At 53.3% G+C, this 25440-nt stretch overlaps 1 protein-coding gene across 5 annotated transcripts in view; it reads left to right on the forward strand.

Moving 5' to 3' along the window:
• PPP2R2C (protein phosphatase 2 regulatory subunit Bgamma) overlaps positions 1 to 12792 on the forward strand; it is a 245247-nt gene extending 232455 nt beyond the window's left edge. For all 5 annotated transcript variants that reach the window (XM_039468082.2, XM_039468084.2, XM_039468085.2 and 2 more), the window contains 2 exons: positions 3749 to 3840; positions 9771 to 12792. In XM_039468082.2, the coding sequence (XP_039324016.1) occupies positions 3749 to 3840; positions 9771 to 10062 (384 nt within the window). In that variant the 3' untranslated portion in view covers positions 10063 to 12792. The remainder of the gene's footprint in view (positions 1 to 3748; positions 3841 to 9770) is intronic.
• The last annotated feature ends 12648 nt before the right edge of the window (positions 12793 to 25440 follow it).

The raw sequence follows: 25440 nt of genomic DNA on the forward strand, positions 1-25440 counted from the left end.
CACGCAGCTTGGCAGAGGGCAGGGGCGCTCAGACCTGCCTCAGAAGGAGCTTCGGATGTCCCTGAACAAGGCCTGCAGTCCAGGGCCCAGGGGCCTCAATTCCAGGGAGAAGAGAGATATGGAACAGAGATGAGCATCAGGCCAGGCCCCATGGGAGCATGCATCCCGCTGCCCCGCTCCCTGAGAGCCAGCATCAGAACTGTACCATTCAAATGGGTTAAGCGTCGCCCTCTCCCAGGGTGCATCCGTAAGCAGTGCACGCAGAGGTGAACTGGGCACACATTTGCTTTCCCGATCCTCAGCACAGGCCTATAAGCCTATAGGGTGAAACCGGGGCCCTTCTTGAACAGCGTTATTTATTAACTTGCTATTAAGATCCATCCAGATATGTTACGGGGTGGACAATAAAACTCATGTGATTTTAAAATAAAATGTGGACTTGAAAGAAATGTGGGATGGCTTCAAAACTGGTTCCAATGAGGTGGGGTGATCAGGGAGGCTTCTCGGAGGAGGTGGCATTTGTCCTGGACCTTGAAGGATGAGTAGGATCTGGTTGTGCAAATGTGGATGGGAAAACACCACCCTACCAGAAACCCCAGCCGGTTCCTCATGGTGTCACTCCTTACACGGGGTGTCGCGTGCTTGACATCGGTCACCTCCATTTCTTACTGCCCAGTGAGTGGGAGCCATCAGCCCATTTGGTGGAAAGGGAACCCGGGCACTGAGAGGTGGGGAGACGCCTCTCGGCTGGGCGGTGACAGATTCAGAACCCAGGCGTGGAGACCTACGCTTTCCTCCCTGCCAAGACCTGGTAGGGAAGCGTCCTGGGTGGCACAGACCCCGCTGAGAACGGGTGCAGGGCTCAGAGGGTGGGCTGCTCTAATTGGATCTGGGCTCCAGAGGAACATGTGTTCCGGGAAGCCTCGCCCCCAAGGACGGCTATGGGGACTGCCCTTTGTCAGCCACATGTGTTTACTTGAGTTCCTGCGACTGTCCCAGCTTCTCCCTCAGGCCCCCTCCTCACACTGCACACCCCAGGCAGGGCTCAGCCCTCCTCTGTCCCTGTGGGAATGGCAGAGACCCCAGATTGGGAGAGGGACAGGATAAGCCGGGCTCAGGCCTGCGGGAGCAACTCTCTTGCTCCCTCTGGAGGCAGCTCAGGGAAATGAACATTTCCAACCCCCTCCGGCCCCTGGGCTGATCACTCACGTCCATCGCTGTGATCAACTAAGGCCCGTGAACCCCGGAAACTATGTGCCTTGCTTTCTACGGGCATTTTCAGGGGAAGGGGGTGCCAATTCCTCAAATTCTGATGAAGGATCCCACGAAGCAGGGGAGTGGCTGCTCTGGAGGGTGAGGCCCTAAGCTGGGCTCTTGGCATCTGGCCCAGCTTACCTATTGATGCCAGGAGAATAGCAATGACTACAGAGCAGAAGCACTACAACCAGCGTTTTTTAGTGGCTGATGGTGTGCTAGAAATTGTGTTTAGCTGGCATGCAGTGCTTAACAAATCGGGGCTGTTTTTCTCCCTCCACAGGGAGTCTGGAGGAAGGTAGGGGGGCTCCGTGTCCCCGGCAGCGCCACAGTGGTTCCTTCTGTGATCCAGTTTGCTGTCACTGGGGCGTTGGGTTTCCACCTTCATATGTGGTTCCTCATGGTGGCAAAGTGGCTGCCTCACCTCCGAGCACTCTGCCTACATTCCAGGCAAGAAATAGGAGGAAATGCGCAAGACTTCATCCCTGGGGTCTGTTGCGTGTTTCACTGTGATTGTAAAAGTTTCCCCAGAATGTTTCTCAGAAGACTTCTTACACCTCGTTGTCTAGAATGGGTCCCTGGCAGCCACCACAGTGGCTGGGAAAATCAGTAGTTTGACAGCCTCCATGGTTGAGGAAGGCAGGGGTGAAGGGGCTGGGGATGGGTATTAAATAGCCACGCTGAGCTAAGTCCATAGTATACTTTGCCTCATCTAAGCCTCCCAGCTGTCCTGAGAGGCGGGGCCGGGATTCTCCCCATCCCATTTTATTGGAAGACAATTTAGTTAAACGACGAATATGTGATGGAGCCAGCAAGCAGCGCATGTTAGATTGATATCGTCTTTCTCCAGAGCTCTTCCTCACCCTACCACTAGAGGGCAGGAGATGCTTAGCACATGGGAAAGAGACCTGCAGGCGTGTTTGGACGGGTGCATCACTAAGGCTGCTGGGACTGAGGGGGACACGCAAAAATGCAGACCCAGGGGGTGGGACATGAACACTAAAATCTGCCGCCATTCGTCCCCCTTGATTCGAGTCGTTTACACGTACTGAGCTAGTACCCTGTGCCCAGCACAGTGCTAGACCCTCACCCTGAAGGGTCCCAGTCAGGAACACAGTGACCCTCAGCATGGTGGGGCCGCAGCTCAAGGGCCCGCGGGGAAGGCGAGCTTCACCAGGAGGACACAGGGGCTGGGGACGGATGAGCAGGGCCAGGGGGTCGTCCCATAGCCTTGTCTAACCAGCCTGTCTGCAGTGAATAGCAGGGCCCTCCTCCCCATCCTGCTTCCCCTAATGCCTGTCTGTCTCTCTGTGTAGCCCTTACCACCTCGTTAGTCACATGGCTCAGAGCAACAGAACCAACAGAATAGGGAGAGAGGCTGAGAGGGAGATTTGAAGGAATTGGCTCACGCGGCCTGTCCTAAATCCGAAGAGCAGGCTGGCAGGCTGGCGACCCGGGGCGGGGGTGACTGCGAGCCCACAGGTGTCTGTTGGCGGAATCCCCCGGTCCTCAGGGAGGTCTGTCTTTGTTCTATCTGGGCCTTCGACTGATTGGATGAGGCCCCCACATGACGGAGGGCAGCCTGTTTTACTGTCTAGCAACTTAAATGTTAACCTCACCTACAAAGTGTCTTCGCAGAAACACTGAGTATCAGTACTGTGGCCCAGCCAAGCTGACACACGAAATTGACGTTCACTCTACCCTTCATCTCTGTGTTCACTGGAGTGGTTAATTGCAACTCCTGGGAGTTGAAAACAGGCTCCATGGTACCCAGTTACCTCCCCTTCCCCACCCAGAGGGCAGAGCCTATGCCCTGCTGTCCCGGCAGCCCCAGCCCCAGCAGAGGCCTGGCACTGATAAGGCCCCCTGGGTACAGGGCTTGTAGGACCACTGCAGTCAGGGGGATGTGGGTCATGAGTGTTACCGTCTCTCCTGTGGGGTCCAGGAATCCTGGAAAAGGGTCCTGGTAGCCTCTTAGAGGCTGTGTGGCCCTCTGAGCCTCGGCAGCTCATGCTGTGAACAGATGAGAAGCCTGCGTGGGTTCACTCTTTCCCTGTCTTGATGGCAGCCACCCTGTTAGGTGATCGTTACCCTCAAATGGCCTGCCCTGCACTTAACCCCAGAACCGCTGTGAGGTTTGCCCTCTCATCACTTTAAGGGCGAAGAAACTGAGGCTGAGAGAGACGAAGTTGCTTGTCCAAGATCACACAGCTGGGAGGGCAGAGCCAGGATCTGGACCCCGGGCGGTCCTGGGCCCTGTGCTGTGGGCGTTCCCTTTGTCACAGTGGACTCTGCTCCCTGGTGCTGCTCCCATCTCTGCCACAGCTCGGAGGTCAGCCGTGTGCTGGGTCATGGGCCCCCTGATGAGATGCGCAGGGCTGTGTCAGGCTGTGCCAGGGCATGCAGGCCCTCGCCGCTCTTTGAGACCCTTCTTGTGGAGGGGCTGGGACGGTCAGGGCACCCCGTCCGCTCACCTCATCCCTTCTCCCACCAGGTCCACGACTACCTTCGGAGCAAGCTCTGTTCCCTGTATGAGAACGACTGCATTTTCGACAAGTTTGAATGTGCCTGGAACGGGAGCGACAGGTAGCCCTGACCTCAGCCCGCACCCCGCCTCGCTGTAGGGAGGGTTTCTCCCCAACAGGGGCCTGGGCTGGGATCCCGGTGACCCGCAGCGCAGGCTACTCAGCCTCGATGGGCCCAGGTGTTGGGGTGGGGCCCACGCCTTCCGGCGCAGGTCCAACTCAGACTCAGATTCAAGGGATGAGGTACAAAGCTTTCTTCATCTTCTGTCCCTGAGCCTCACGGTCATGTTGGCTACCTCCCCTTCCCCACCCAGAGGCCATGCGCAGTACTGGGAGCATGTTTAGTTAATTCAGGGTCCCCAGCAATGTGCTCTCCTCTCCCAGCTCGTTGGGGGTGAGGGCTATACCCCAGCACCTGGTCACCATCATCTGTCCACACCTGCATGTCCTGAGACAGCCCTGTGCCCCGTGGCTTTGACCATCAGTCTACTCACCCCTCCTCCCATCACCACTGCTGTGTCCCCCTCTTCCTGGTGGCACCTCACTCAGACCCACAGGTGCTCAGGAGTACCTCAAAGCTCCTGCACCCTCCAAGGCTGGTCACAATCCACAGTCTCGCCGCCTCTCAACCCCACCTACCTGGAAAGTGACCCCCTGTGCTGGAAGTGAGTTCTTGTGTGCCCCAGCCCAGGGTGGGTGTGGACAAGGGGGCCCTGCAGGGGCCCCTCACCTCTACACATGGGTCCTCACCTCTGTGTCTCTTCTCTGGGGTTCTTGCTTTATCCTGGAGGTGGGAAAAATCTCTCCCCTGCCCTCCCAAATTATATCAGCTTTGTGCTGATTCTGAAATGGACAGGCCTACTTTCAATCTGTGAGTTTCAAGCTCAGGTCTCCTGCAGGCTCAGCGTCTCCTACAGCTGCTTCCCCAAGGACCGGATGCCTCCTGGTCCAGCTGCCCAGATCCAGAAGTGGGTCTCCAGGTGACAGACAGAGCGGAGATAAAGACCACACTGGCTGCTAGATCAGAATATCACCCGTCAAGAGCCATGTACCGTTCCCTCCTCCCACAGCCCTGTCCAGTGTGGTGGGCGAGAAGGGTGGAGTGAGAGCCAGCAGCCCTGACTTGGGTGTCACCTGGGGGAGTGTCCACCCTGTGGATGGCACCGGTCACGTGGCAGGCCGGGGCTCTCCTGGACTTCTGAGGGTGCCCGACACTGTGGTGGTCATGTGAGAGCTGCTGTGCTATGACCCTTGGTGGCTCTGGACACAGGGCTGGGACCATCAGGGTTAGCGTATGGGGTAAGGGGAGGGGCTGGACATGGCAGGGACAGGACCAGGAGGGAGCCCCCTGGAAGCAGGGTTGGATCCAAATGGGGGCCAAACCATTGTGTCCAGGGAGGGAGATTCCTGAGAGCTGCCAGCATCATGGAGCCCCCGGACTCACAGGGGTCTCAGCAGAGCCTGTGCTCAGGTGAGGGCCCGAATGGTGGTCACAGGCGGCCATTGAAGGATGCTTAGAAAACCAGGATGGAGGCCCAGCCTGGGGCCGGGCTGGCATAGCTGGGTCAGCAGGACACAGGGCCCCTCTCCAGGCCCTGCCCCCAGGTAGACCCCAGACACCCCCAGGAGGCAGGGCTGCTCCGATGCTCCTGAGCTGCAGGCCCTGACACTTTTGGGGTTCTCCGGTGCACATTGGCAGTGGGTCCCAAGAGGGTCTATTCAAATCGGAGGAGAGGGGCCTGCAGCTGTGAAAAGCAGATTCCAGCTTTTACGTGCCTTTGGAGAGTAGGTCCCTCTGGCTGCGCGGTTCACTGCCCATCCTTCCTTCAAGCTGCCACCAGGGGGCACCCGCGGCCAGGAGACGCCTGCTCCCAGGCCCGGAGAAGCCGCCAAGCTCCGCCAGGCTGACAGTGGTGTCCAGGCCGGGGTTCCACGTCCCTCCTCCCACCCACCACTTCCTGCGTGCACTTTACACGCCAGCCACGCCCTGCCTTCGTGGTCCCCCACCCGCCTCACTGCCTCTCACCCCACACTCAGCTCTGCTCTAACCCGCTGGAACCTCTGACTTTGCCTCCAGTAGTGGGTGGGGTGTCCTGGGGGGCTGCTATGACTCAGCCTGTTCTGGGTCCTTCACTGGGGACCTCAGGTGCGTCCAGTGGCTGTGGATGCTTCTAGAAGGCATAGAGGTGTGCCACCTCCCACTTCACCCTGAGCACTGCTCTGGGCTCAACATGCCCCGTGGTCGGGGGTCCCAAGATAAATAAAACCTGGGTCCTGCCTTCCAGGGGCTCAGAGGCTCAGGAGAGAAGCAAGGATTTCCCCAGACCCCCACATCCGTGCAGGCCAAGGCAAACCCAAATCCTCCCAGGCTCCCAGTTGCTGTCCCCATATTCCTGGTGTCCCCCCTGACAGCTGGCCCGGCCCACAGAGCGCCGCCGCTGCTTCACTGGGGGGGGGGGGGGGGGGCGGCTCCTGCCGCTGCTGCACAGGAGGAGGCTCCTGCCGCTGCTGCACGGGTTGGGGGCTCCTGCCGCTGCTGCACGGGGTGGGGGGGCTCCTGCCGCTGCTGCACGGGGGGAGGGTTCCTGCCGCTGCTGCACGGGTTGGGGGCTCCTGCCGCTGCTGCACGGGGTGGGGGGGCTCCTGCCGCTGCTGCACGGGGGGGGGCTCCTGCCGCTGCTGCACGGGGGGGGGGCTCCTGCCGCTGCTGCACGGGGGGGAGGCTCCTGCCGCTGCTGCACGGGGTGGGGGGGCTCCTGCCGCTGCTGCACGAGGGGAGGGCTCCTGCCGCTGCTGCACGGGGAGGGGGAGTTCCTGCCACTGCTGCACGGGCGCCCCCTGAAGTGCGGCGTCCCAATGCTGGGAGAACGTGGGGTGGGGGGCAGCGCGCTGTGGAGAGGCAATAGCTCTCCTACTGGACCCCCTCAGTTTCTGGTCCACATTCTACCAGTCTCTGCCGTGTGTTTGAGGAAGCCCCCGGGCCTAAGTCAGCTCAGCTGTTAAGTGGCTCTAGGAAACTGTGGCCCTGGTGGCCGCTTTGGGGATGAGACTGCGTGAGGCCCTCAGTAAGGTCCCAGTCCATATAGGCGGGGTGCGGCAGTGATCCTGGTGTACTATCCTGCTGGCAGGCCTGCCCTTCCCCCGGTTACCCACCCAAAGGAATCCCACAGACCATCCCACAACTGGCTCCAACGCCCCCTCCTCCATGAAGCGCTCCTTGATCTGTCCTGCCTTGGGGGAGGGATTTGTGCCAGCCGAGCATGCAGGAGTCAGGCAGGCCTACACCTGCTCCGAGAAGTCCCAAGCAAGACTCCCCCAGGGGCTCACACTGTATCTGTAGGGCCATTTTCTTCTTTCCATGCTTCCCCATCTCTGCCCTTCCTTGTTTCTCCTTACACAATGGCCTCACCCTCTCCCTCTGCTGAGATGACCCCAAATCATTCCCCTTTCCATTATCCTCAGCCGTCATCCCCTCCCTGGGACTGTGTGAAACTTTCATGGAAGGATCTGATTGGCTCTGTTTGGGTCACATGCCCACTTTTTGAACCAATCAGCATGGACAGGAATATCACATGGGCCAGTTGGCGGGGCCAGGGGGTGGGGAGAGCACTGTGATTGACACCTCACAGGGATAGGGAGTGCGGTGGTGCCATCTCAGCTCACTGCAACCTCTGCCTCGTGGGGTCAAGTAATTCTCCTGCCTCGGTCTACTGAGTAGCTGGGGTTAGAGGCACCCAGGGGGCAGGAGCCTTTCTTTCCCCAAAGGAAAGAGGAGCAGAGCGCTGGGGCTGAAAGCCGCTGGCATTGTGATCCCCACATGTAGATGAGGCTAGGAGAGGGAAGCAGCTCACCTGCCCTTTTCCCTGTTAAGGGAACCTTCTGGAATTTGAGAAACCTGCATCAACGTGAGGAATGGCTCTCACGGTGCTGGGGCCGGGTGCTCTAGGATGAGAGGGTCCCCCTCCCTCTCCCCCAGAGCACGTATCAGCTGAATTCCACACCCGATCAGAAGGAGGATCAGGAACTGTGTGGGTTGCAAATGACTTTAATTATCTTGCTCTCCTTTCACTACATGGATCAGAAGAGCCGGCATTGTGTGAAATCACCCAGGCTCCTTCTGTGAGCTGTTCCCTGAAGAACAAAGAGAGCTGCCTCCCCGTGTGCCGGGGCGGGGCAGGGAGTGTGGCCTCCCCCAGTCAGCCTGTGGCACCTGGGCAGGGCCCTTCTGTGGGACTGCTTCACCCAGACTTCCTCTCATGCCGCGTCCCTTGTCCCTGGCTCTGAATCAGAGACAAAAGCAGGCACAGCTTCCGTCACAGGGATGATTAGGATGGAGAAGTACCTGGTAAATAACAGGAGGCAAAGTGCCCCAAGTCCAGCACTGTGCCGGGTGTTCAGCCTGCGTCCCCTGATTCACTCTCACCAGGGGCTGGGTTCCCTTGTGGACCCCAGTTTTTGTTGTTGTTGTTTTGAGACAGAGTCTTGCTCTGTTGCCCAGGCTGGAGTGCAGTGGCGCGATCTCGGCTCACTGCAACCTCCGCCTCCCGGGTTCAAGTGATTCTCCTGCCTCAGCTTCCTGAGTAGCTGGGACTACAGGCACCCACCACCATGCCTGGCTAATTTTTAGAAGAGATGGGGTTTTACCATGTTGGTCAGAGCGGTCTCGATCTCCTGACCTCGTGATCTGCCCACCTCGGCCTCCCAAAGTGCTGGGATTGCAGGTGTGAGTCACCCACCTGGCCTGACCCCAGTTTTTATAGAAAATAAAGATAGTGCACATGTCGAGGTAGGGCAGAGCTGGGGTTCAGACCCAGGTGGACTGGCCAGAGCCTGGGCCTCTGCCCGCAGTGCCTGAGCGCACACAGGAGCTTTTGTCCTCTGTGCAGAACCCGTGGGAACCCAGGGATCTGCCTGGTTCCCTCTCAGAACAGTGTCGCCCTCGGGAAGCCCAGCTCGGCTTCCAAAAGGAAACAGGATTTCCACCCTGAGTGGCCTTCAGCAGGACATCTTCATCTCATGGTCACTTTGCTGGACGCCCTCTCCCTCGTCAGTTTCCTTGCACCCCACAGCTGCTCCAGGGCAGAGGCCAAACCCCAAAACCCTTCCTCTGGGTACAGGCCCAGGGAACATGTTTTCTCTCCTGCCTCTTGCTATGTAGATGAACTCATCCTTTCTCCCGCACAGCAGGACCCTTTCTCTTTAGGAGGGAGAGAGCAGAGAAATGGTGTGGAATTCTCTTTAGCGGGACCGTGAGGGTGGCGAGGTCCCGCATATGAGACTGCTCGCCCTGTCCCTCATGGCAATGCGTGTTCACTTATTCACCCAACTCCTCCAGACAGGCAGGCCCCTGTAGGGAAGCAGGGCCTGGTGGTTTTCTGTCCTAGCTGCTTCGTGTCTACCTCCTGCTGTGGTCGCTCGGTCCCTTTGGAAGGCCGGGACTATCTCTCCAAGACTAACAGAAATTGCAGGAGCGAATTTTCATGATATTTGGGGCAGAGCATTAAAAGGATCTTAGCTCCTGGTCCCCAAAGTCTACGTGGTAGTGGTGGCTGATGTGTGAGGGAGTCCAAGAGACCCCTAGAGACAGGTGGAATGGGGCACGTGTGGCTCCCTTTCCAGCGTGTGACGGCTCTGCAGGCTCTGGGCTTGCTTTCTTTGTTTGTTGTTTTGAGACTGAGTTTACTCGGTCACCCAGGCTAGACTGCAGTGGTACAATCACAGCTCACTGCAGCCTCCACCTGCCCGGGCTCAAGTGATCCTCCTGCCCCAGCCTCCCGAATAGCTGGGACAATGGTCATTTTCAAATTTTTTTGTAGAGCTGGAGTCTCGCTATGTTGTCCAGGCTGGTCTTGAACTCCTGGGCTGAAGCGATCCTCCTGCCTGGACCTCCCAAAGTCCTGGGATTACAGGAGTGAGCCCCCGCACCCAGGCTTATTTCTTGAGGACAGGCTTGTGCTCCTTCTCGCCTGATGCCTCTCCTTCTCCTGCCAGCGTCATCATGACCGGAGCCTACAACAATTTCTTCCGCATGTTCGACCGCAACACCAAACGGGACGTGACCCTGGAGGCCTCGAGGGAAAGCAGCAAGCCCCGGGCCGTGCTCAAGCCGCGGCGTGTGTGCGTGGGGGGCAAGCGCCGGCGTGATGACATCAGTGTGGACAGCTTGGACTTCACCAAGAAGATCCTGCACACGGCCTGGCACCCGGCCGAGAACATCATCGCCATCGCCGCCACCAACAACCTGTACATCTTCCAGGACAAGGTGAACTCTGAGATGCACTAGGTACGTGTAGACCCTGGCCCCCGCCACCCAGCCTCGCGAAAGTCATTCCCGACACAACCTTCACGATCGATCGCAATGCAAGGAGGGGAAGAAAGTCTCAGCGCCAACCAGGACAGCTGCAGAGGTGGCAGTGTGGGGACACTGAAAGCTCGGGCCCCAGTCCCTGCCCCGGCTTCCCTAGGCCAGAATCATGTTTGGCAGTAATTGTCTGTTTAAGAAAGAAAAACAAAGGAAGCGTTCACCGCCACAAATCGTAAGATGGACATGACTGTCGAGTCTTACAGTTCAGGGTTCTTTCATTCACGTACCTTCCTGTCTGTCTGCGGTCTTTACCACATCAATAGGACTTTTTATGCGTCCGGGTTAATTTCTCACTCCAGTGCATCCTGTTGCGGGAGGCTGGAGCTGATGGGAGCTACTTCCCTGCAATGCCTCACTGGTCCCAGATCAGGGCTCCAGGGACAGATGATGAAGCTCAAAGGAGCTGGCTGGGGGTTCTTTTGGTTATTAATGGGGCGATTGGCCCTGTCTCAGAGCTGGTGATCTCACATTTGGTTTTCGGATGATGAATTCATGCTGAGAATTTGCAGATGCAAGCTTCTTTCCTGGGTCTTCTGAACGTCTTGAAACATCCCAGGTCCCAGGTCTGCTGTGGTTTCCCAAGAGGACCGGCTGGGGATTCTCCAGTGTGCCTGCATCCTCATCGAATTCATCTGCCATTTGCTGAGCCTCTGCTGTGTGCTGGACGCGGTGCTCAGCCCTCGAGGCGGTTGACTTACCCCCCTCAGCCCTCCCTGCAGCTGCTTTCCCGTTGCCCTTCAGCATTCACTGGACACCTTCCCGGAGCGGACACTGGCTCCCATGCACGATTTTTTGGAATCTTCCTCCTGACTGTAAGAGGGGTATTAATTCATTTCCTCCTTAAATACCAACTTCTTGCAGCGTGCCAGGCTCTGGGCTGGGTGCTGAGAATAGGAGGGAACCCTTATATTCCCTCTGTCCACGAGAGGAAACCGAGGCTCTGAGCAGATGCACACGTCACCCCCAGCAGGCACCTGCCAAGTGGTGGTGTCAGAAACCGATCCGTGTCTTTGCCCAGGGTTCTCCTGGTCCGTCACGTGCGTGGTTTGCGTTACAGCGACATTCAAATGGAAGGTTTGGAAAGGAATGCCTTTTTGTCTTGTGAAGTAGGACAGGGCAGGTTTGGTGACGACAAGAGTCCCAGGAGAACTGAGATGCAGGATGGAAGATGGAGAAGACCCTCCGGAGGCTCCTCACTCTGCTCAGTGGCTTCAGGAGCGTCACCCTCCCCGAGACCCCACTTCATCCTGGGCTGGCACCTGCAGCGCCTTGATCCAATGCACTGAACTGCCTCTGAAAGGACATTGCATGTTCTGACCATTTAGGATACCTTTACTTTAAGGACCACACAGTCCCAGCAGACACGTCCCTTGGGAACTCTGCCCCTCTGACGCTGAGGGCCACAGAGAAGGTAGTGTTTCCGTGGTAGATTCTCCTGGTGATACCAAACCTGCCCACCCATCTGAGTCATCTTTGCTCATGGACTCGAAACAGAACCATGTAGTTTGGCATTTTGATTCAGAAAGGGGTGAGCAGAGGCCCAGCCGAATGCAACTGGATTTTTTTTCTTTTTTTGTTTTTTTACAAGATGTAACATAACCCAGGACATAGACCTCGCTGAGGTTATTCTCAGTGGATTACGGTATACTTTTGTGTGTGTAAAAGCACAAAGCGCATGTGCACTCACTTCTGGCCATATAACATTTACACAGGGAAATGGATCATTGATTTTTTTTTTTTTATCGATGTGAATGAAGAATGTTTATATATCACTATAAAATCCAGTTGACCTGGACAGTATTATATGTACATATCTAATTCTAATTAAATTTAACAATCAAAGGATCGGATTACTATTTTCCCCCTTGTAAAGAGGCTCGAGAATGTGGTCAATTGTATAGAAATCATGTTGAAGCCAAAATCCAGCTCTGAGGGCCTTTCCAATTGCTTGGATATTTGCTACGATCCATCTCCCTTTGTGAGTCAAATGAATTAAGAGAGGAAACTTGTATTTGCAGTTAGAGGTTACTGTCACATCATAGATTTAGCATTTACCATCTTCAAAATATGAATCGTATATGTTCTTCAAAAGGAGGTCTCGAGACGGTTCCTAGTTCCTTACTTCTGTTTTAAACTTTGGGTACCAAAGCAAAAAGGAGAAAAAAGAAAGGAAACTATCTTCTTTGAAGAAAAGTGTGTCTTTGGGTCCCTGGAAAATAATGACGTCCAAAGCGAACTGTGAAGATAAAACACGCTTTAAGAAAAGGTGTCGGGGGGAGGGGTGATAACCAGAAGTGGCGGAAGGCCCAGTCTCACAGTCAGAGACTGGCATCCTTGCTCTGCCCACGTTTCCTGGTCTTCTCGAATGTGTGGGCATTCACCTAGTCATTGTGAAGTTGCTGGGGTTTTTTTGGTTTTTAATTTAGCTCTTCTCTGAGGATGAAACTCTGGGTGGTGGTGGTGGTGGTGGTGGTGGTGGTGTGGGGCACATGGTGGTCAAGTTGTCAGCCCTGATCAGTTTGGACTCTGTAACTCATAGGTGCATTCTTTTTTCCTTTGGTGTCTCACAAATTACCCAATTGTTGAATAAAATTATAAATATGTTAATACCAGCTTTTTCCAATAAAATAACAAATGTTACATCAAAAACGACCCCCAGACTTTTAATGAGTCCAACACCATGGAGGTGGAGCCCGTCAGGAGGCAGTATGGCCTGTGGCGATGCCCCTGGGCTTTGCACTGAGAAGCTGGGTTCACATCAAAGGTTTGCTGCCTCTAGCTCCTAATGCAACTCTTAACTTTCCCTAGCTCTGAATTCATCACTGAGGAAATGGAGCTAATAGCACTACCTATCTTGTAGGTGTGTGGTGGGAGAGGAAGGGCAAGATTAACTTGGACAGTGCCTGGTGCATGACACTCCATAATGATAGTTGCCTTGTTTGTCCTGCAGCAGGTGTGCATAGCCCAGCATGATCACACTCTCACACTCCCCATGACACTACAACACAGATGAGGAAACTCATTCACTCACACTCCCCATGAGAATACAACACAGAGGAGGAAACTCATTCACTCACACTCTCAATGAGAATACCACACAGATGAGGAAACTCATTCACTCACACTCCCCATGAGACTACGACACAGATGAGAAAACTCATTCACTCACACTCTGGATGAGAATACCACACAGATGAGGAAGCTCATTCACTCATACTCCCCATGCAAATATGACACGATGAGGAAACTCATTCACTCACACTCCCCATGAGAATACAACACAGAGGAGGAAACTCATTCACTCACACTCTCAATGACAATACCACACAGATGAGGAAACTCATTCACTCGCACTCCCCATGAGACTACGACACAGATGAGGAAACTCATTCACTCACACTCTGGATGAGAATACCACACAGATGAGGAAACTCATTCAGAGAAGTTAAAGAATTCGCTTATGATCACACATAAGTCCTCATCACGTCTGTGCTTTCTCACAGACGTGCTTGAGGGTTCCAGGGAGTGGAAGTCTGGGGGGAGAAAAACCACAGGGTACCTGGATTCTTCAGGAAGCCAGAGAGGCCCTGAATCAGGTGCCACAATTGCTAAGCTAAACAGGGGAGCGTGTGGGTAAGTGCCCTGTGCACGCCTGGGTTTCCCCACATCCTGCCCGGTGCCAGGCCCTGCCTCTGGCTTTCAGGAGGGAGTTTTGGGCTTCAGCATCAGCAGGAGGAAGGCAGGTGCAGTTCTGTGCGTCTGCGGCAGGAGCTCCACTAGTGCTCAGTCACACAGCTCCAGGACAGAGCACAGGGAGGAGGCAGCCGCTTTCCAGCTGGGCATTGTTTGCCACTTGCTAACCTTGCTGACAGTGTGTGTACACAGAGAGAGGGCGTGCCACTCATTCTGAGCATTGTGGGGTGACTTGACTGAACCCCACAGTCCCACAGTGCTGGAGGTCACCTGGCCTCTACAGGGAAGGCATGTCTACCTATCCTTTCTGCAGAGCATTGGGGGTGCTTTTGTTATACCCATTGCACACATGGAGAATGGGACGCCTAGAGAAATGAAGTGATTTAACTGACACCCAAATTAGTAGAATTAGTAAGTGGAGGGGTCAGGATTCAAACCCCAGGGGTGGAAGCGGCAGGCATGTGTGGATGCCCAGGGTGGTGACAGATCCTGCAGCCTCAGCCTCCCCAAACCCAGCTGCAGCCAACATTGACCAAACGCCAGCTCTGGCATCTTGCAGACGTGTTTAGGGCCGTGGACCTGAAGATGGGGGTTAGCCTGGATCATCCACGTGGGGCCCGACTCATCACCCAAGGCCGTGGAAGCGCAGAACCGTCCCTGGTTGTATTGGAGGCAGCTGTAACAACAGAAAAAGGCGCAGAGAAGCAAGACATGAGGACTCGACCAGCTGGTGCTGGATGTGAAGATGGAGGAGGGGACCACCAGCCCAGGAACACAGGCAGCTTCTAGAAGCTGGAAAAGGTGAGGAAATGGATCCTCCCTGGAGCCTCCAGAAGGAACCGGTCCTGCCCACACCTTGGTTTCAGCCCAGTGAGGCATGTGCCAGACTTCTGACTTCCAGACTGGAAGAGAAGAAATACGTATTCTTTGAAGCCTCTCAGTTTGCAGTCATTTGTCACAGGAGCCCCAGGGACCCCCCTATCCCTGGCACCTTCATCCTGGTCACAAAGCAAGGATTTTCCCAGCTCACAGGCAGAGGCCCTCAGGAGGTCTGCGGCACGCAGAGAAGCAGCAAGGCGGGGCCTGGGGCCCTGGTGGCACCTCATTGCTTTTCTTGAGTGGAGCAAGGGTGGGGCTCTTTCCTGGGGAGCTTCTGGTGATGCTTTATGGGGCTACAGTGGGCAGAGGGGCAGCCAGATGGTGGCAAAGGTCGTTAGTGGGGCTTCTAGAGGGCCAGCTGTGTGAGGCTAGAGCCTGTGGGGTGGTGGGGACTGGCCTCTGGGCAGGGGCGGCCTGGTGTGCTCCACTGGGGTCTGAACATGTGGACAGGGCCCCCATTCCACACCAGGCCCTGCGCTCAGAGCTGTGGCAGGCAGAGGTGGCCTTGAGAGAGCTGTGGAAACGCTGCTCAGTGGCCTCCCTCCCTGGACCTCTCCGGAGCTTGTCTCTCCCCAGCCCTGTAAGTCCCGGGGTTCTCCACACACACTGGGCAAGGTCCGCATCTTGGCTTGGCAGGGGGTCCCCTGGGTGACCTGCCCTCCTCCCCAGCCTGCCCTCCATGTTGTTCTTAGTATTAACAGAGAACACATCAAGCTGTACCCCGAAGGCTCTGTACACATCATCTCATCCATCCACACAGCCAGCTGGTCAAGAGGATTCTGTGATTCTCCTGCACATTTTATAACTAAGGAAAGTGAAGCGTAAAGAGGTGGGTGACCCTCTCATAGACACAAACTGTGAGCGTTGGGGCCAGGGTCTGACCCCAGGCAAGGTGTCCGCAGAGCCCCAAGGACTTAATCACTAAACCATGTCCTGGACGCTCTGGCCACCTGGGGGGCTTCAGGCCTGGGAGGTGACATTCTGGTGTGTGTTTCCCCAGCCGCTGTTCACACACTTCCCTGCCTGGAACCAACTGTGCACCCTTTGCTCCTGTGAAAGCCTCCTGAGCTGAGAGCCTGGGCCTCGCCTCCTCCTGGCACCACAGCCACACTCCGTCACAGCCACACTCCGTCACAGCCACACTCCGTCACAGCCACACTCCGACCCAGCCTCACTCTGCCACGGCCTCACTCTGCCACGGCCTCACTCCGTCACAGCCCTCACTCCGACATGGCCTCACTCCGACATGGCCTGGGGCCCCTGGCACTGGCATAGATGCAGATGTGAGGTCAGGGACCATTATTCACTCACCACCATGTCCCCAGTGCCCAGCACAGGCCTGGCACCGCCTGCCCTCAGGGACTACTTGCTGAGCGAGGTGTATATGGACTCAACACTGGGTCCCGTGCAGGAGCCCAGAAAACCCTGCTAAACACTGTGGATTGAACATCCTCGTTCCCACAGGCTCTGGAGATAAGGAAGAGACCAAACCAAAGAGAATAGGAGCCGGACTGTGGCCTTGAAGCTTGGGAGCCAAGAAGTCACGTTGGGGAGTGGAAATGGCTTAGAGACTGAGAGAGCAGAGCCCAAGCCCACGGTGAGAGCGTCCACAGGGCAACTGGTTTGCACTATAGAACTCCAGAAAGGCTCCGGGCTTGGAGGCACCAGGGACCTCTTGTGGCGAAGGGGTAGTGAATTACGGTTTTCTGAACGTCTTCCTCAGCAAGCGCCTGTCTCCCATCCCTGCAGAAGGTGGATGGTTTACTTCCCAGGGATTGTGCCAGAGGCTGCGGGGAGCAGGACCCCAGGAAGACCCAGCAGCAGGCAGCCAAATGAGGACAGGTCACACCCATCCTGAGCACACCCAGGGAAGGTTAAAGGCCCCTCACTGGGAAACTGACCAGTTGGAGAGAAAAGACCTAGGTTCTGACACTTGGAGGTCCCTCAAGATACTGCTCCATCGGCCAGGCACGGGGTTCATGCCTGTCATCCCAGCACTTTGGGAGACCAAGGTGGGTGGATTACTTGAGGTCAGAAGTTCAAGACCAGCCTGGCCAACACAGTGAAATTCTGTCCCTGCTAAAAACTCAAAAATTAGGTATGGTGGCACACACCTATAATACCAGCTACTCGGGAGGCTGAGAGGCAGGAGAATCTCTTGAGCATGGGAGGTGGAGGTTGCAGTGAGCTGAGATCATGCCATTGCACTCCAGCCTGGGAGACAGAGTGAGACTGTCTCAAAAGAAAAAAAAAAAAGTACTGCTCCACCAAAGCATCCAACTGGAAGCTCACAGTCTGACGTGTGTGCATCCCACCCTGCCACGTGCACACAGAGATTCCAGGCAGCTGCTGAGATAGAAGCAGGCGGCCCAGGAACGCCAGACACTCAAGGACAACCCTGCACTGGAAAAGACCAAGATGAAAACAAGCAAACAAGCAAAGAGGAAGGAAAAGGAGCTGCCACCTCAGCGACAGCGCCAAGTGGAATAAAGTTTTCAAAACTATGATGATGGATATCTGCATAGAGATAAGAGAATGTGGTAAACAGCCAAGGAAACACTCGAGACTCTTAGGAAACCATGGGACTTAGAAGCATGATTGCAAAAATAAAGATCTCTGCAAAGATTGGAAGATAGGGTTGAAGAAATTTCTCAGGAAGTAGAACAAAAAAGTCGAAGAGAATCCCAAAGGAAAGAGGTGAGAGAAAGAGCTAACCTTAGCGGAGCGTGGTGGCGCACACCTGCCATCCCAGCATTTTGGGAGGCCAGGGAAGGCTGGTCACTTGATGTCAGGAGTTCAAGACCAAGCTGGCCAACATGGTGAAACCCATCTCTACTAAAAAAAAAACAAAAATTATCCAGGCGTGGTGGTGTGTGCCTGTAATCCCAGCTACTCTGAAGGCTGAGGCAGGAAAATTGTTTGAACCAAGGAGGTGGAGGTTGCAGTGAGCCGAGATCATGCCACTGCCCTCCAGCCTGAGTGACAGAGTGAGACTCCATCTCAAAAACAACAACAACAACAACAAAAAACTAAACAAAGCTAACCTTCCCAAAGATGCCTCCACATGCAGACAGGAGGAGTTCAACAAAGAGAATGGAGGAAAGAAAATAATTTGAAATTTTTCTGACCTGAAGAATCAAAATTTACAGATTAAAAGAGACTACAGTGTCCGGAACGATGGCGGAAAGCCTACCCACTTCAAGGGCCGTCCTCAAGGAATCAGAACTCGGGGAGACTGAGAATATTGTAAACGGTGGCTTAGCAGACTCAGAATACATCTTCAGGCTTCCACGCAGCAATAAGGCAAGGGAGGAAATCGGGAGCACTGCTTTCAAACTCTAAGAAGAAATCCTCGAACCTCGAATGCCGGCTATGCCCCTTCAAACTATTAATTACACTCGAGAGGGAAATGAAGACTTTTTACCCAGGCAGCGTTTTGCACCAATTAGCTGTTGCTGTGTAATAAAACACCGCACAGTTTAGTGTCTTTAAAAAAGGAGTAAACACGGACTATTTCTAACAATTCCGTGCGTAGGATGGGAGGCAGGGCTGGGGATGAGTGTTTCAGAGCAGCCTCACTCACAGGTTTGCTGGTTGGCTCAGGGCAACAGAGATGCCATCAGCAGGCATCCCTCTCTCCTAGTGGACTCTCCCAGGCCAGCCCTGTGATCACCCCAGAGAGGAGTCTCAATCCAGACCCAAGAGAGGGGTTTTGGATCTTGCACAAGAAAGACTTCGGGGCGAGTCCACAAAGTAAAGTGAAAGCAAGTCTACTAAGACAGTAAAGCAGGAAGGAATGGCTACTCCGTGGTAGAGCGAGGCATTCCTGAAAGCAAGAGGAGGCGCACAGGTGCCTTAGGTACAGAGCTGTTTGTATGTATATATATAAGTCAACAAAGCCCAAACAATTCTGGGGCAGGTATGCTCTGCTGCCAGGGCTGGTGACAAAGGATTGTTCATCTTTGTGCAACTACTGTCTTCTGCAAGCATCTTTTTTTTTTTTTTTTTTTTGAGACGGAGTTTCACTCTTGTTACCCAGGCTGGAGTGCAATGGCGTGATCTCGGCTCACCGCAACCTCCGCCTCCTGGGTTCAGGCAATTCTCCTGTCTCAGCCTCCTGAGTAGCTGGGATTACAGGCACGCGCCACCATGCCCAGCTAATTTTTTGTATTTTTAGTAGAGACAGGGTTTCACCATGTTGACCAGGATGGTCTCAAGCTCTAGACCTCGTGATCCACCCGCCTCGGCCTCCCAAAGTGCTGGGATTACAGGCTTGAGCCACCGCGCCCAGCTTCTGCAAGCATCTTTAAAGCAAAACTTTTTTTTTTTTTTAAACAGAGTCTCACTCTGCCGCCCAGGCTGGAGTGCAGTGGCATGATCTCCACTCACTGCAACCTCTACCTGCTGGGTTCAAGCGATTCTCTTGCCTCAGCCTCCCAAGTAGCTGAGGTTACAGGCGCCCACCACCACGCCTTGCTAATTCTTTGTATTATTAGTAGAGTCAGGTTTCACCATATTGGCCAGGCTGGTCTTAAACTTCTGACCTCAAGTGATCTGCCCACCTCAGCCTCCCAAAGTGCTGGGATCACAGGTGTGAGCCACCAGGCCCGGCTGCAAAACTTACTCTTAAACTAAGAATGCTTTTGTTCTTAAAGTATCGGGACATCGGGACATTTCCTGAGTCTGAGAAGTCCAGAGTCTGCTCAGTAAACCATGTTAACTTGTTCCCTTATCTGTAAATCTCCTGTTGACTAAGCATGCCTAACTTCCTGGGAATGCAGCCCAGCAGGTCTCAGCCTTATTTTATCCAGCCCCTATTCAAGAGGGAGTCACTTTGGTTCCAACCCCTGTGATACTGGAGCTCCCAAGGTCAGTAAGATAAGCCCCAAGGCACACCTGTTTATCAGATCTCTGCTCGTGTCACATTTGCTGTCATCTCAGGGGCCAAAACAAGTCACAGGGCCAAGCCCAGGTCAACGGGAGGGGAGATTACCCAAGGATATGAACTTGTGGTGGGAACTTTTAAAACTGCCTTCTATTCATGTAAACGCAGCTTCTCAGGAAGGACTGGAGGGTGTGCGCCACTAACACGAAACCAGGAAAGGAAACATATGAGGTGGGGACTCCTGGTTGTCCTCAAAATCTGACCTTCCCCTCGCACATGACAATGGAGTTGTTATCTGGACACAGGATCGTCTCCCAGAGCCTATTTTTCCCACCTCCCTACAGCCAGGTGGAGCCAACAGAGAGGATACAGAAGTGCTCTGCTCCGGGCACTGCTGTAAGAAGGGAGAAGCCTGTCTTTCACCTGCCTTTCCATCCTAAACTCTGGCCAGACTGCAGACACAGTACTGGAAGCGTAACCACCCAGGGGGTTCACCTTGCCCACTGCCTAGACAGAGTTGATTTATCAAGACAGGGGAATTGCAAAGGAGAAAGTAATTTATGCAGAGCCGGCTGTGTGGGAGACTGGAGTTTTATCATAACTCAAATCAGTCTCCCCAAACATTCGGGGACCAGAGTGTTAATTTTAATTTTATGTATGTATTTGTTTATTTGGAGGCAGAGTCTCACTGTCCCCCAGGCTGGAGTGCAGTGGCATGATCGTGGCTCACCGCAACCTCCACCTCCTGGGTTCAGGTGATACCCCTGCCTCAGCCTCCTGAGTAGCTGGGATTACAGGCACCTGCCACCATGACCAGCTAATTTTTGTATTTTTAATAGAGACGGGGTTTCACCATATTGGCCAGGCTGGTCTCGAACTCCTGACCTCAAGTGATCTGCTCATCTTGGTCACCCAAAGTGCTGGGATTACAGACCTGAGCCACCGTGCCCGGTTGGGATCAGAGTTTTTAAAGACAATTGTAAAGGTAGGGGCTGGGGTAGTGGGGAGTCCTGATTGGTTAGGTTGGAGATGAAATCACAGGGGGTCAAAGTGAGGTTTTCTTGCTGTCTTCTGTTCCTGGGTGCGATGGCAGAACTGGTTGAGCCGCCATTACTGGTCTGGGTGGTGTCAGCTGATCCATCAAGGGCAGGGTCTGCAAAATATCTCAAGCACTGATTTCAGGTTTTACAATAGTGATGTTATCCCCAGAAGCAATTTGGGGAGGTTCAGACTCTTGGAGGCAAAGGCTGCATGACCCCTAAACTATGATTTCTAATTTTGTAGCTAATTTGTTAAGTCCTGCAAGGGCAGACTGGTCCCCAGGCAAGAAGGGGGTCTTTTCGAGAAAGGGCTATTGGCAATTTTGTTTCAGAGTCAATCCATAAACTGAATTCCTTCTCCAAGTTATTTTGGCCTATGCAAAGGAAATGAACAAGGATAGCTTCAAGGTTAGAAGCAAGATGGAGTTGGTTAGGTCTGATTTCTTTCACTGTCATGATTTCCTCACTTATAATTTTGCAAAGGTGGTTTCAGAAGCTGGAGCGACTAGTTTAGATCTCAAGATAGAAAATGTGGGTCAAAAGAGAGGCAGCGATATGAGAGAAGAAACCTGCCCCGAGCCAGCACGCTAGCCTAGGCCACCGATTCAGGTGGTGATCGGAGAAAAATACAGTCCTGTTTGGCATTAAGCTTCTGTGCTGGGGGTCTCTTTGTTATAGCCGCCTAGCCTGTTTCCTAGCTAATAATCCATCTGGGATTCCAGAAACAGGGATTACACGCAGGTGGCAGGCAAAGGGAACACTGGGGTGACCGGGAGTCCCCAGGGTGACAGCTGGGTGGTGGGCCTGGAGCGTGAACAGTCCAGATTGACACAGGAAGATGGAAAGTTCCAAACACCGAATCTACAGGGGCTGGGGAAGCAGAAATTGAAAGCTTATCTGATAGTTTCAACACATTGAGAAGAATTTTCTATTTTTCACAAATCAATTAGTGATCGATGTAGAAAAAAAACCAGACAAACAAAAAAATTAAAATAATTATTAGGCCCAGTGTAAATGAAAAGCAATCATAGGCCGGGCACAGTGGCTCACGCCTATAATCCCAGCACTCTGGGAGGCCAAGGCTGGTGGATCACTTGAAGTCAGGAGTTCATGACCAGCCTGGCCAACATGGTAAAATCTGTCTCTACTAAAAATTAGCCGGGTGTGGTGGCAGGCACCTGTAGTCCCAGCTACTGAAGTAGGAGAATCGTTTGAACCCGGGAGGCAGAGGTTGCAGTAAGCCAGTATGACGCCACTGCACTCCAGCCTGCGCAACAGAGTGAGACTCTGTCTCAAAAAAAAAAAAAAAAAAAAGAAAAGAAAAAGAAAGAAAAGAAAGAAAGAAACATAATCATAGTGCCTTCTGTGGTCCAGCTGTGAATCCTATTTACACAGCACAGAAATGATGGACACTGGTTTAACAAGGCCCAGTGAGACGGTCCTGTTGGAAGGTAGCTTGTCTATTAAAGTCTGACTGAAGGAGGCCAGAGGGCCGTATGAGAGATGATTTTTCTTTCATGGTGTCCACGGACATTATCTCAAACTGGAAAATCAGAAGTAGCATGTGAACACGTTATTATAACACATGGAGGTAATCGGCAGAAGAAACAGCTGCAAGGGGTGGGGGCCATTCCTCTGAGACATGGCAGCTGGGAGGAGAGCAAAGGGATAGGGGCTTTACAAACCATGCACATTTAATTCAATTTAAAGAGGAAGGAAGAGACGATTCCCTGCTGGAAAGGGGTCCCATCCAGACCCCAGGAGAGGGCTCCTGGATCTCGTGGAAGAAAGAATTCAGGGCAAGTCCACAGTGCAAAGTGAAAGCAAGTTTATCAGGGAAGCAAAGGAATGAAAGAATGACCACTCCACAGACAGAGTAGCCAGCCCTCAGGGCTGCTGGCGCCCATTTTTATGGTTATTTCTTGATGACGTGCTAAACAAGGAGCGGATTATTCATGCCTCCCCTTTCTAGACGGGAAACTTCCTGACATTGCCATGGCATTTGTAAACCATCATGGCGCTGGTGGGAGTGTAGCAGTGAGGACGGCCAGAGGTCACTCTCATTGCCATCTTGGTTTTGGTTGGTTTTAGTGGCTTCTTTACTGCAACCTGTTTTATCAGCAAGGTCTTTACGACCGTATCCTGTGCCAACCACCTGTCTCATCCTGTGACTTAGAGTGCCTTAACCATCTGGGAATTCAGCCCAGTAGGTCTCAGCCTCATTTTACCCAGCTTCTACTCAAGATGGAGTGGCTCTGGTTCACATGCCTTTGACAGTCCTGCTGTATGTCCCCTGATGGGTGGGGTGGAAAGTGTGAGAGGGGCTCAGAGACTGGCAGAACCTGAGCTGGGCTGGCAGGAGATGGAGATGCTCCCAAACCAAGGGGTTCCTGGGTGGCCAGATGTGGGGGCCCCATGGAGGGAGAGAATATGCTCTGTTCTGTCTCCATTCTGGAGCAGGGTTTGCTGATGACAGTCCCTGCACTTCCTCAAGCCCCTGCTTACTTACCTAGCTGCCCACTGGAAGGAAGCGTGTCTTGGCCAGCACAGGGGACTTGAGAACTGGAGAATGAATGATGGACTAAATCCATAAATTCATGAATAATTGAATAAATGATTGAATGTCGGTGACCGTAGGGGTGGGTAGGCACGTCTGCCAGGGGTCTCTCGACCTGCAAGAGGGTCCCAATACCTGGAAGAGAGAGTGCGTGGAAGAAAAGGAGACAGAAAGCAAGGCGTCTGGAGGGCTGAGAAGGCCGTGCCTAAACAGCAGCCTTTATTTTTCAAAGGCCAGGAATAACTACACTTTCTTTGCTCTGGTTTACGTCATTGCAAGAGGAAATACAAATCTATACCTTACATGGCCTATACAATAGACAAGTCAGATACACAATCAGTGGTTGCAAAAAGTAACAGAATTTCCTGTGATCACAAAGTTTGTATACATCCAGACATTATTCCTCATGGCTGCAGGTATTTCTGGTTTGATCTTGTTTTAGAACTGAGATGCGAAAAGGTTTTCTGGTTTTGCTCATCAGAATATCTTTTAACCAGATTCTTCTTTGTCTGCTCCTGACTCAAGTTATCTCAACTCCCCCATTCAGGAGTCTCTGAGTCAGGGATTAAAGCCATCCCGTATGGTGGCATTTGCTTTGCAGATATCCCCACAGTTAAACCATTATCTAGGGTACATGGCAGTCAGGCAAGTAAAGAAAAGGTTAAAGCCATACTTAAAGAAAGAGTCCTAAAGATTAAAAGCAGAAACTGGTTGCTGGTAGGGAGTCACTAGGTCTAGCAGCACCGCATAGTTTTAGGCCCAAATGATATCATGGTTGATATTAGAAACTGATCATCCATCTTTCAGTTCCTTTTTCCCCGATAGCTCGACTGCCTCCAACAGGAAACTGTGTTTGGGATCAAACTCACCGTATAGTGAGACCCACGCCTTTTGGGGGTCTCACACGAGAATATTACCCACAATTGAAGGAATGAATTACTCCATGAATGAATGAATGTGTAAATGATGGTGTGATGGATACTTTGTTTCTCAACAGATCGTAGTCACCCCAAAAAGCAGATCTTTATAATCCTGATTTCACAGAGGAGCCAACTGAGGCTGGAAAAGTTAGGAGGCATGCCAAGGCCCATCCTATAAGATAGTGACAGGTGTGACCACTGATTGAGACCTACTGTGTACAGACTTCACACTCTATTTCATTCTACATAAACCCATGAGGCAGGTCCCATTATTACTCCTCGTTCTAGAGGTAAGGAACTTGAGTTTCAGAGAGGTCAGGGAACGTGTCCAGGGCCACACAGTAAAGGCAGAGGCCAGACTGAACCCAGGTCTCTAAAACCTATGCGGTCATAGGTTCTGGAACTGGGGTCTGGCCCCATTCTGTCTTGACCCCAGGCCTCGGTTCTTCCTGCACTGACACCACGAGACAAAGGGTGGTGAGCTCCATGCTGCCTACAGAATCTAGGGCAAGCTGAAAAGTTTCTGTTGGTAACTGTATTAGGGTTCTCCAGAGGGGCAGAACTAATAGGATCTATGTATAGATGAAAGGGGGTTTATTAGGGAGAACTGGCTCACATGATTGCAAAGCAATGTACCATAATAGGCTATTTGTAAGCTGGGGAAGAAGGAAGCCAGGAGTCGCTCAGTCTGAATTCAAAAGCCTCAAAAGTAGAGAAGCCGACCATGCAGCCTTCAGTCTGTGGCTAAAGGCCCCAGAACCCCCAGCAAACCACTGTGTAAGTCCCAGAGTCCAAAGGCCAAAGAACCTGGAGTTTGATGTCCAGGGGCAGGAGGAGCGGAAGGAGGGGAGGAAGGTGAAGGCCAGAAGACTGAGGAAGCCAGTTTCACCCTGCTTCTTCCGCCTGCTTGGTTCAAGCTCCCGCTGGCAGCCGATTGCATGGTGCCCACTCACATGGAGGGCGGGTCTTCCTCTCCCAGTCCACGGACGCAAATGTCAGTTTCCTCTGGCGACACCCCCACGGACACACCCAGAAACAATACTTCACCAGCTCTCTAGGCATCCCTCAATCCAATCAAGAGGACACCTAACGGTAATCATCACAGTACCTCTCAGGATTCAGAAAGTTCCTGCATAGTAACTTCTGCCACGTTTTACTGAAAGAAATCCAAACAGCCTCAAAAATGGGACAGCCTCCTTGACTTTAAACACAAAGCCCTCAGGTTTGGAAATACCTGGAGAGATTTGCCCCATGAGTCTGAGCAGCTGTAAGAGCAAGCAGGGGCAGTGAGCGGGGCACCAGCCTTGCTGCGGGGCCGTACGT

Source organism: Saimiri boliviensis, chromosome 3 (genome assembly GCF_048565385.1).
Source record: "Saimiri boliviensis isolate mSaiBol1 chromosome 3, mSaiBol1.pri, whole genome shotgun sequence".
NCBI classification, from domain to species: Eukaryota; Metazoa; Chordata; class Mammalia; order Primates; family Cebidae; genus Saimiri; species Saimiri boliviensis.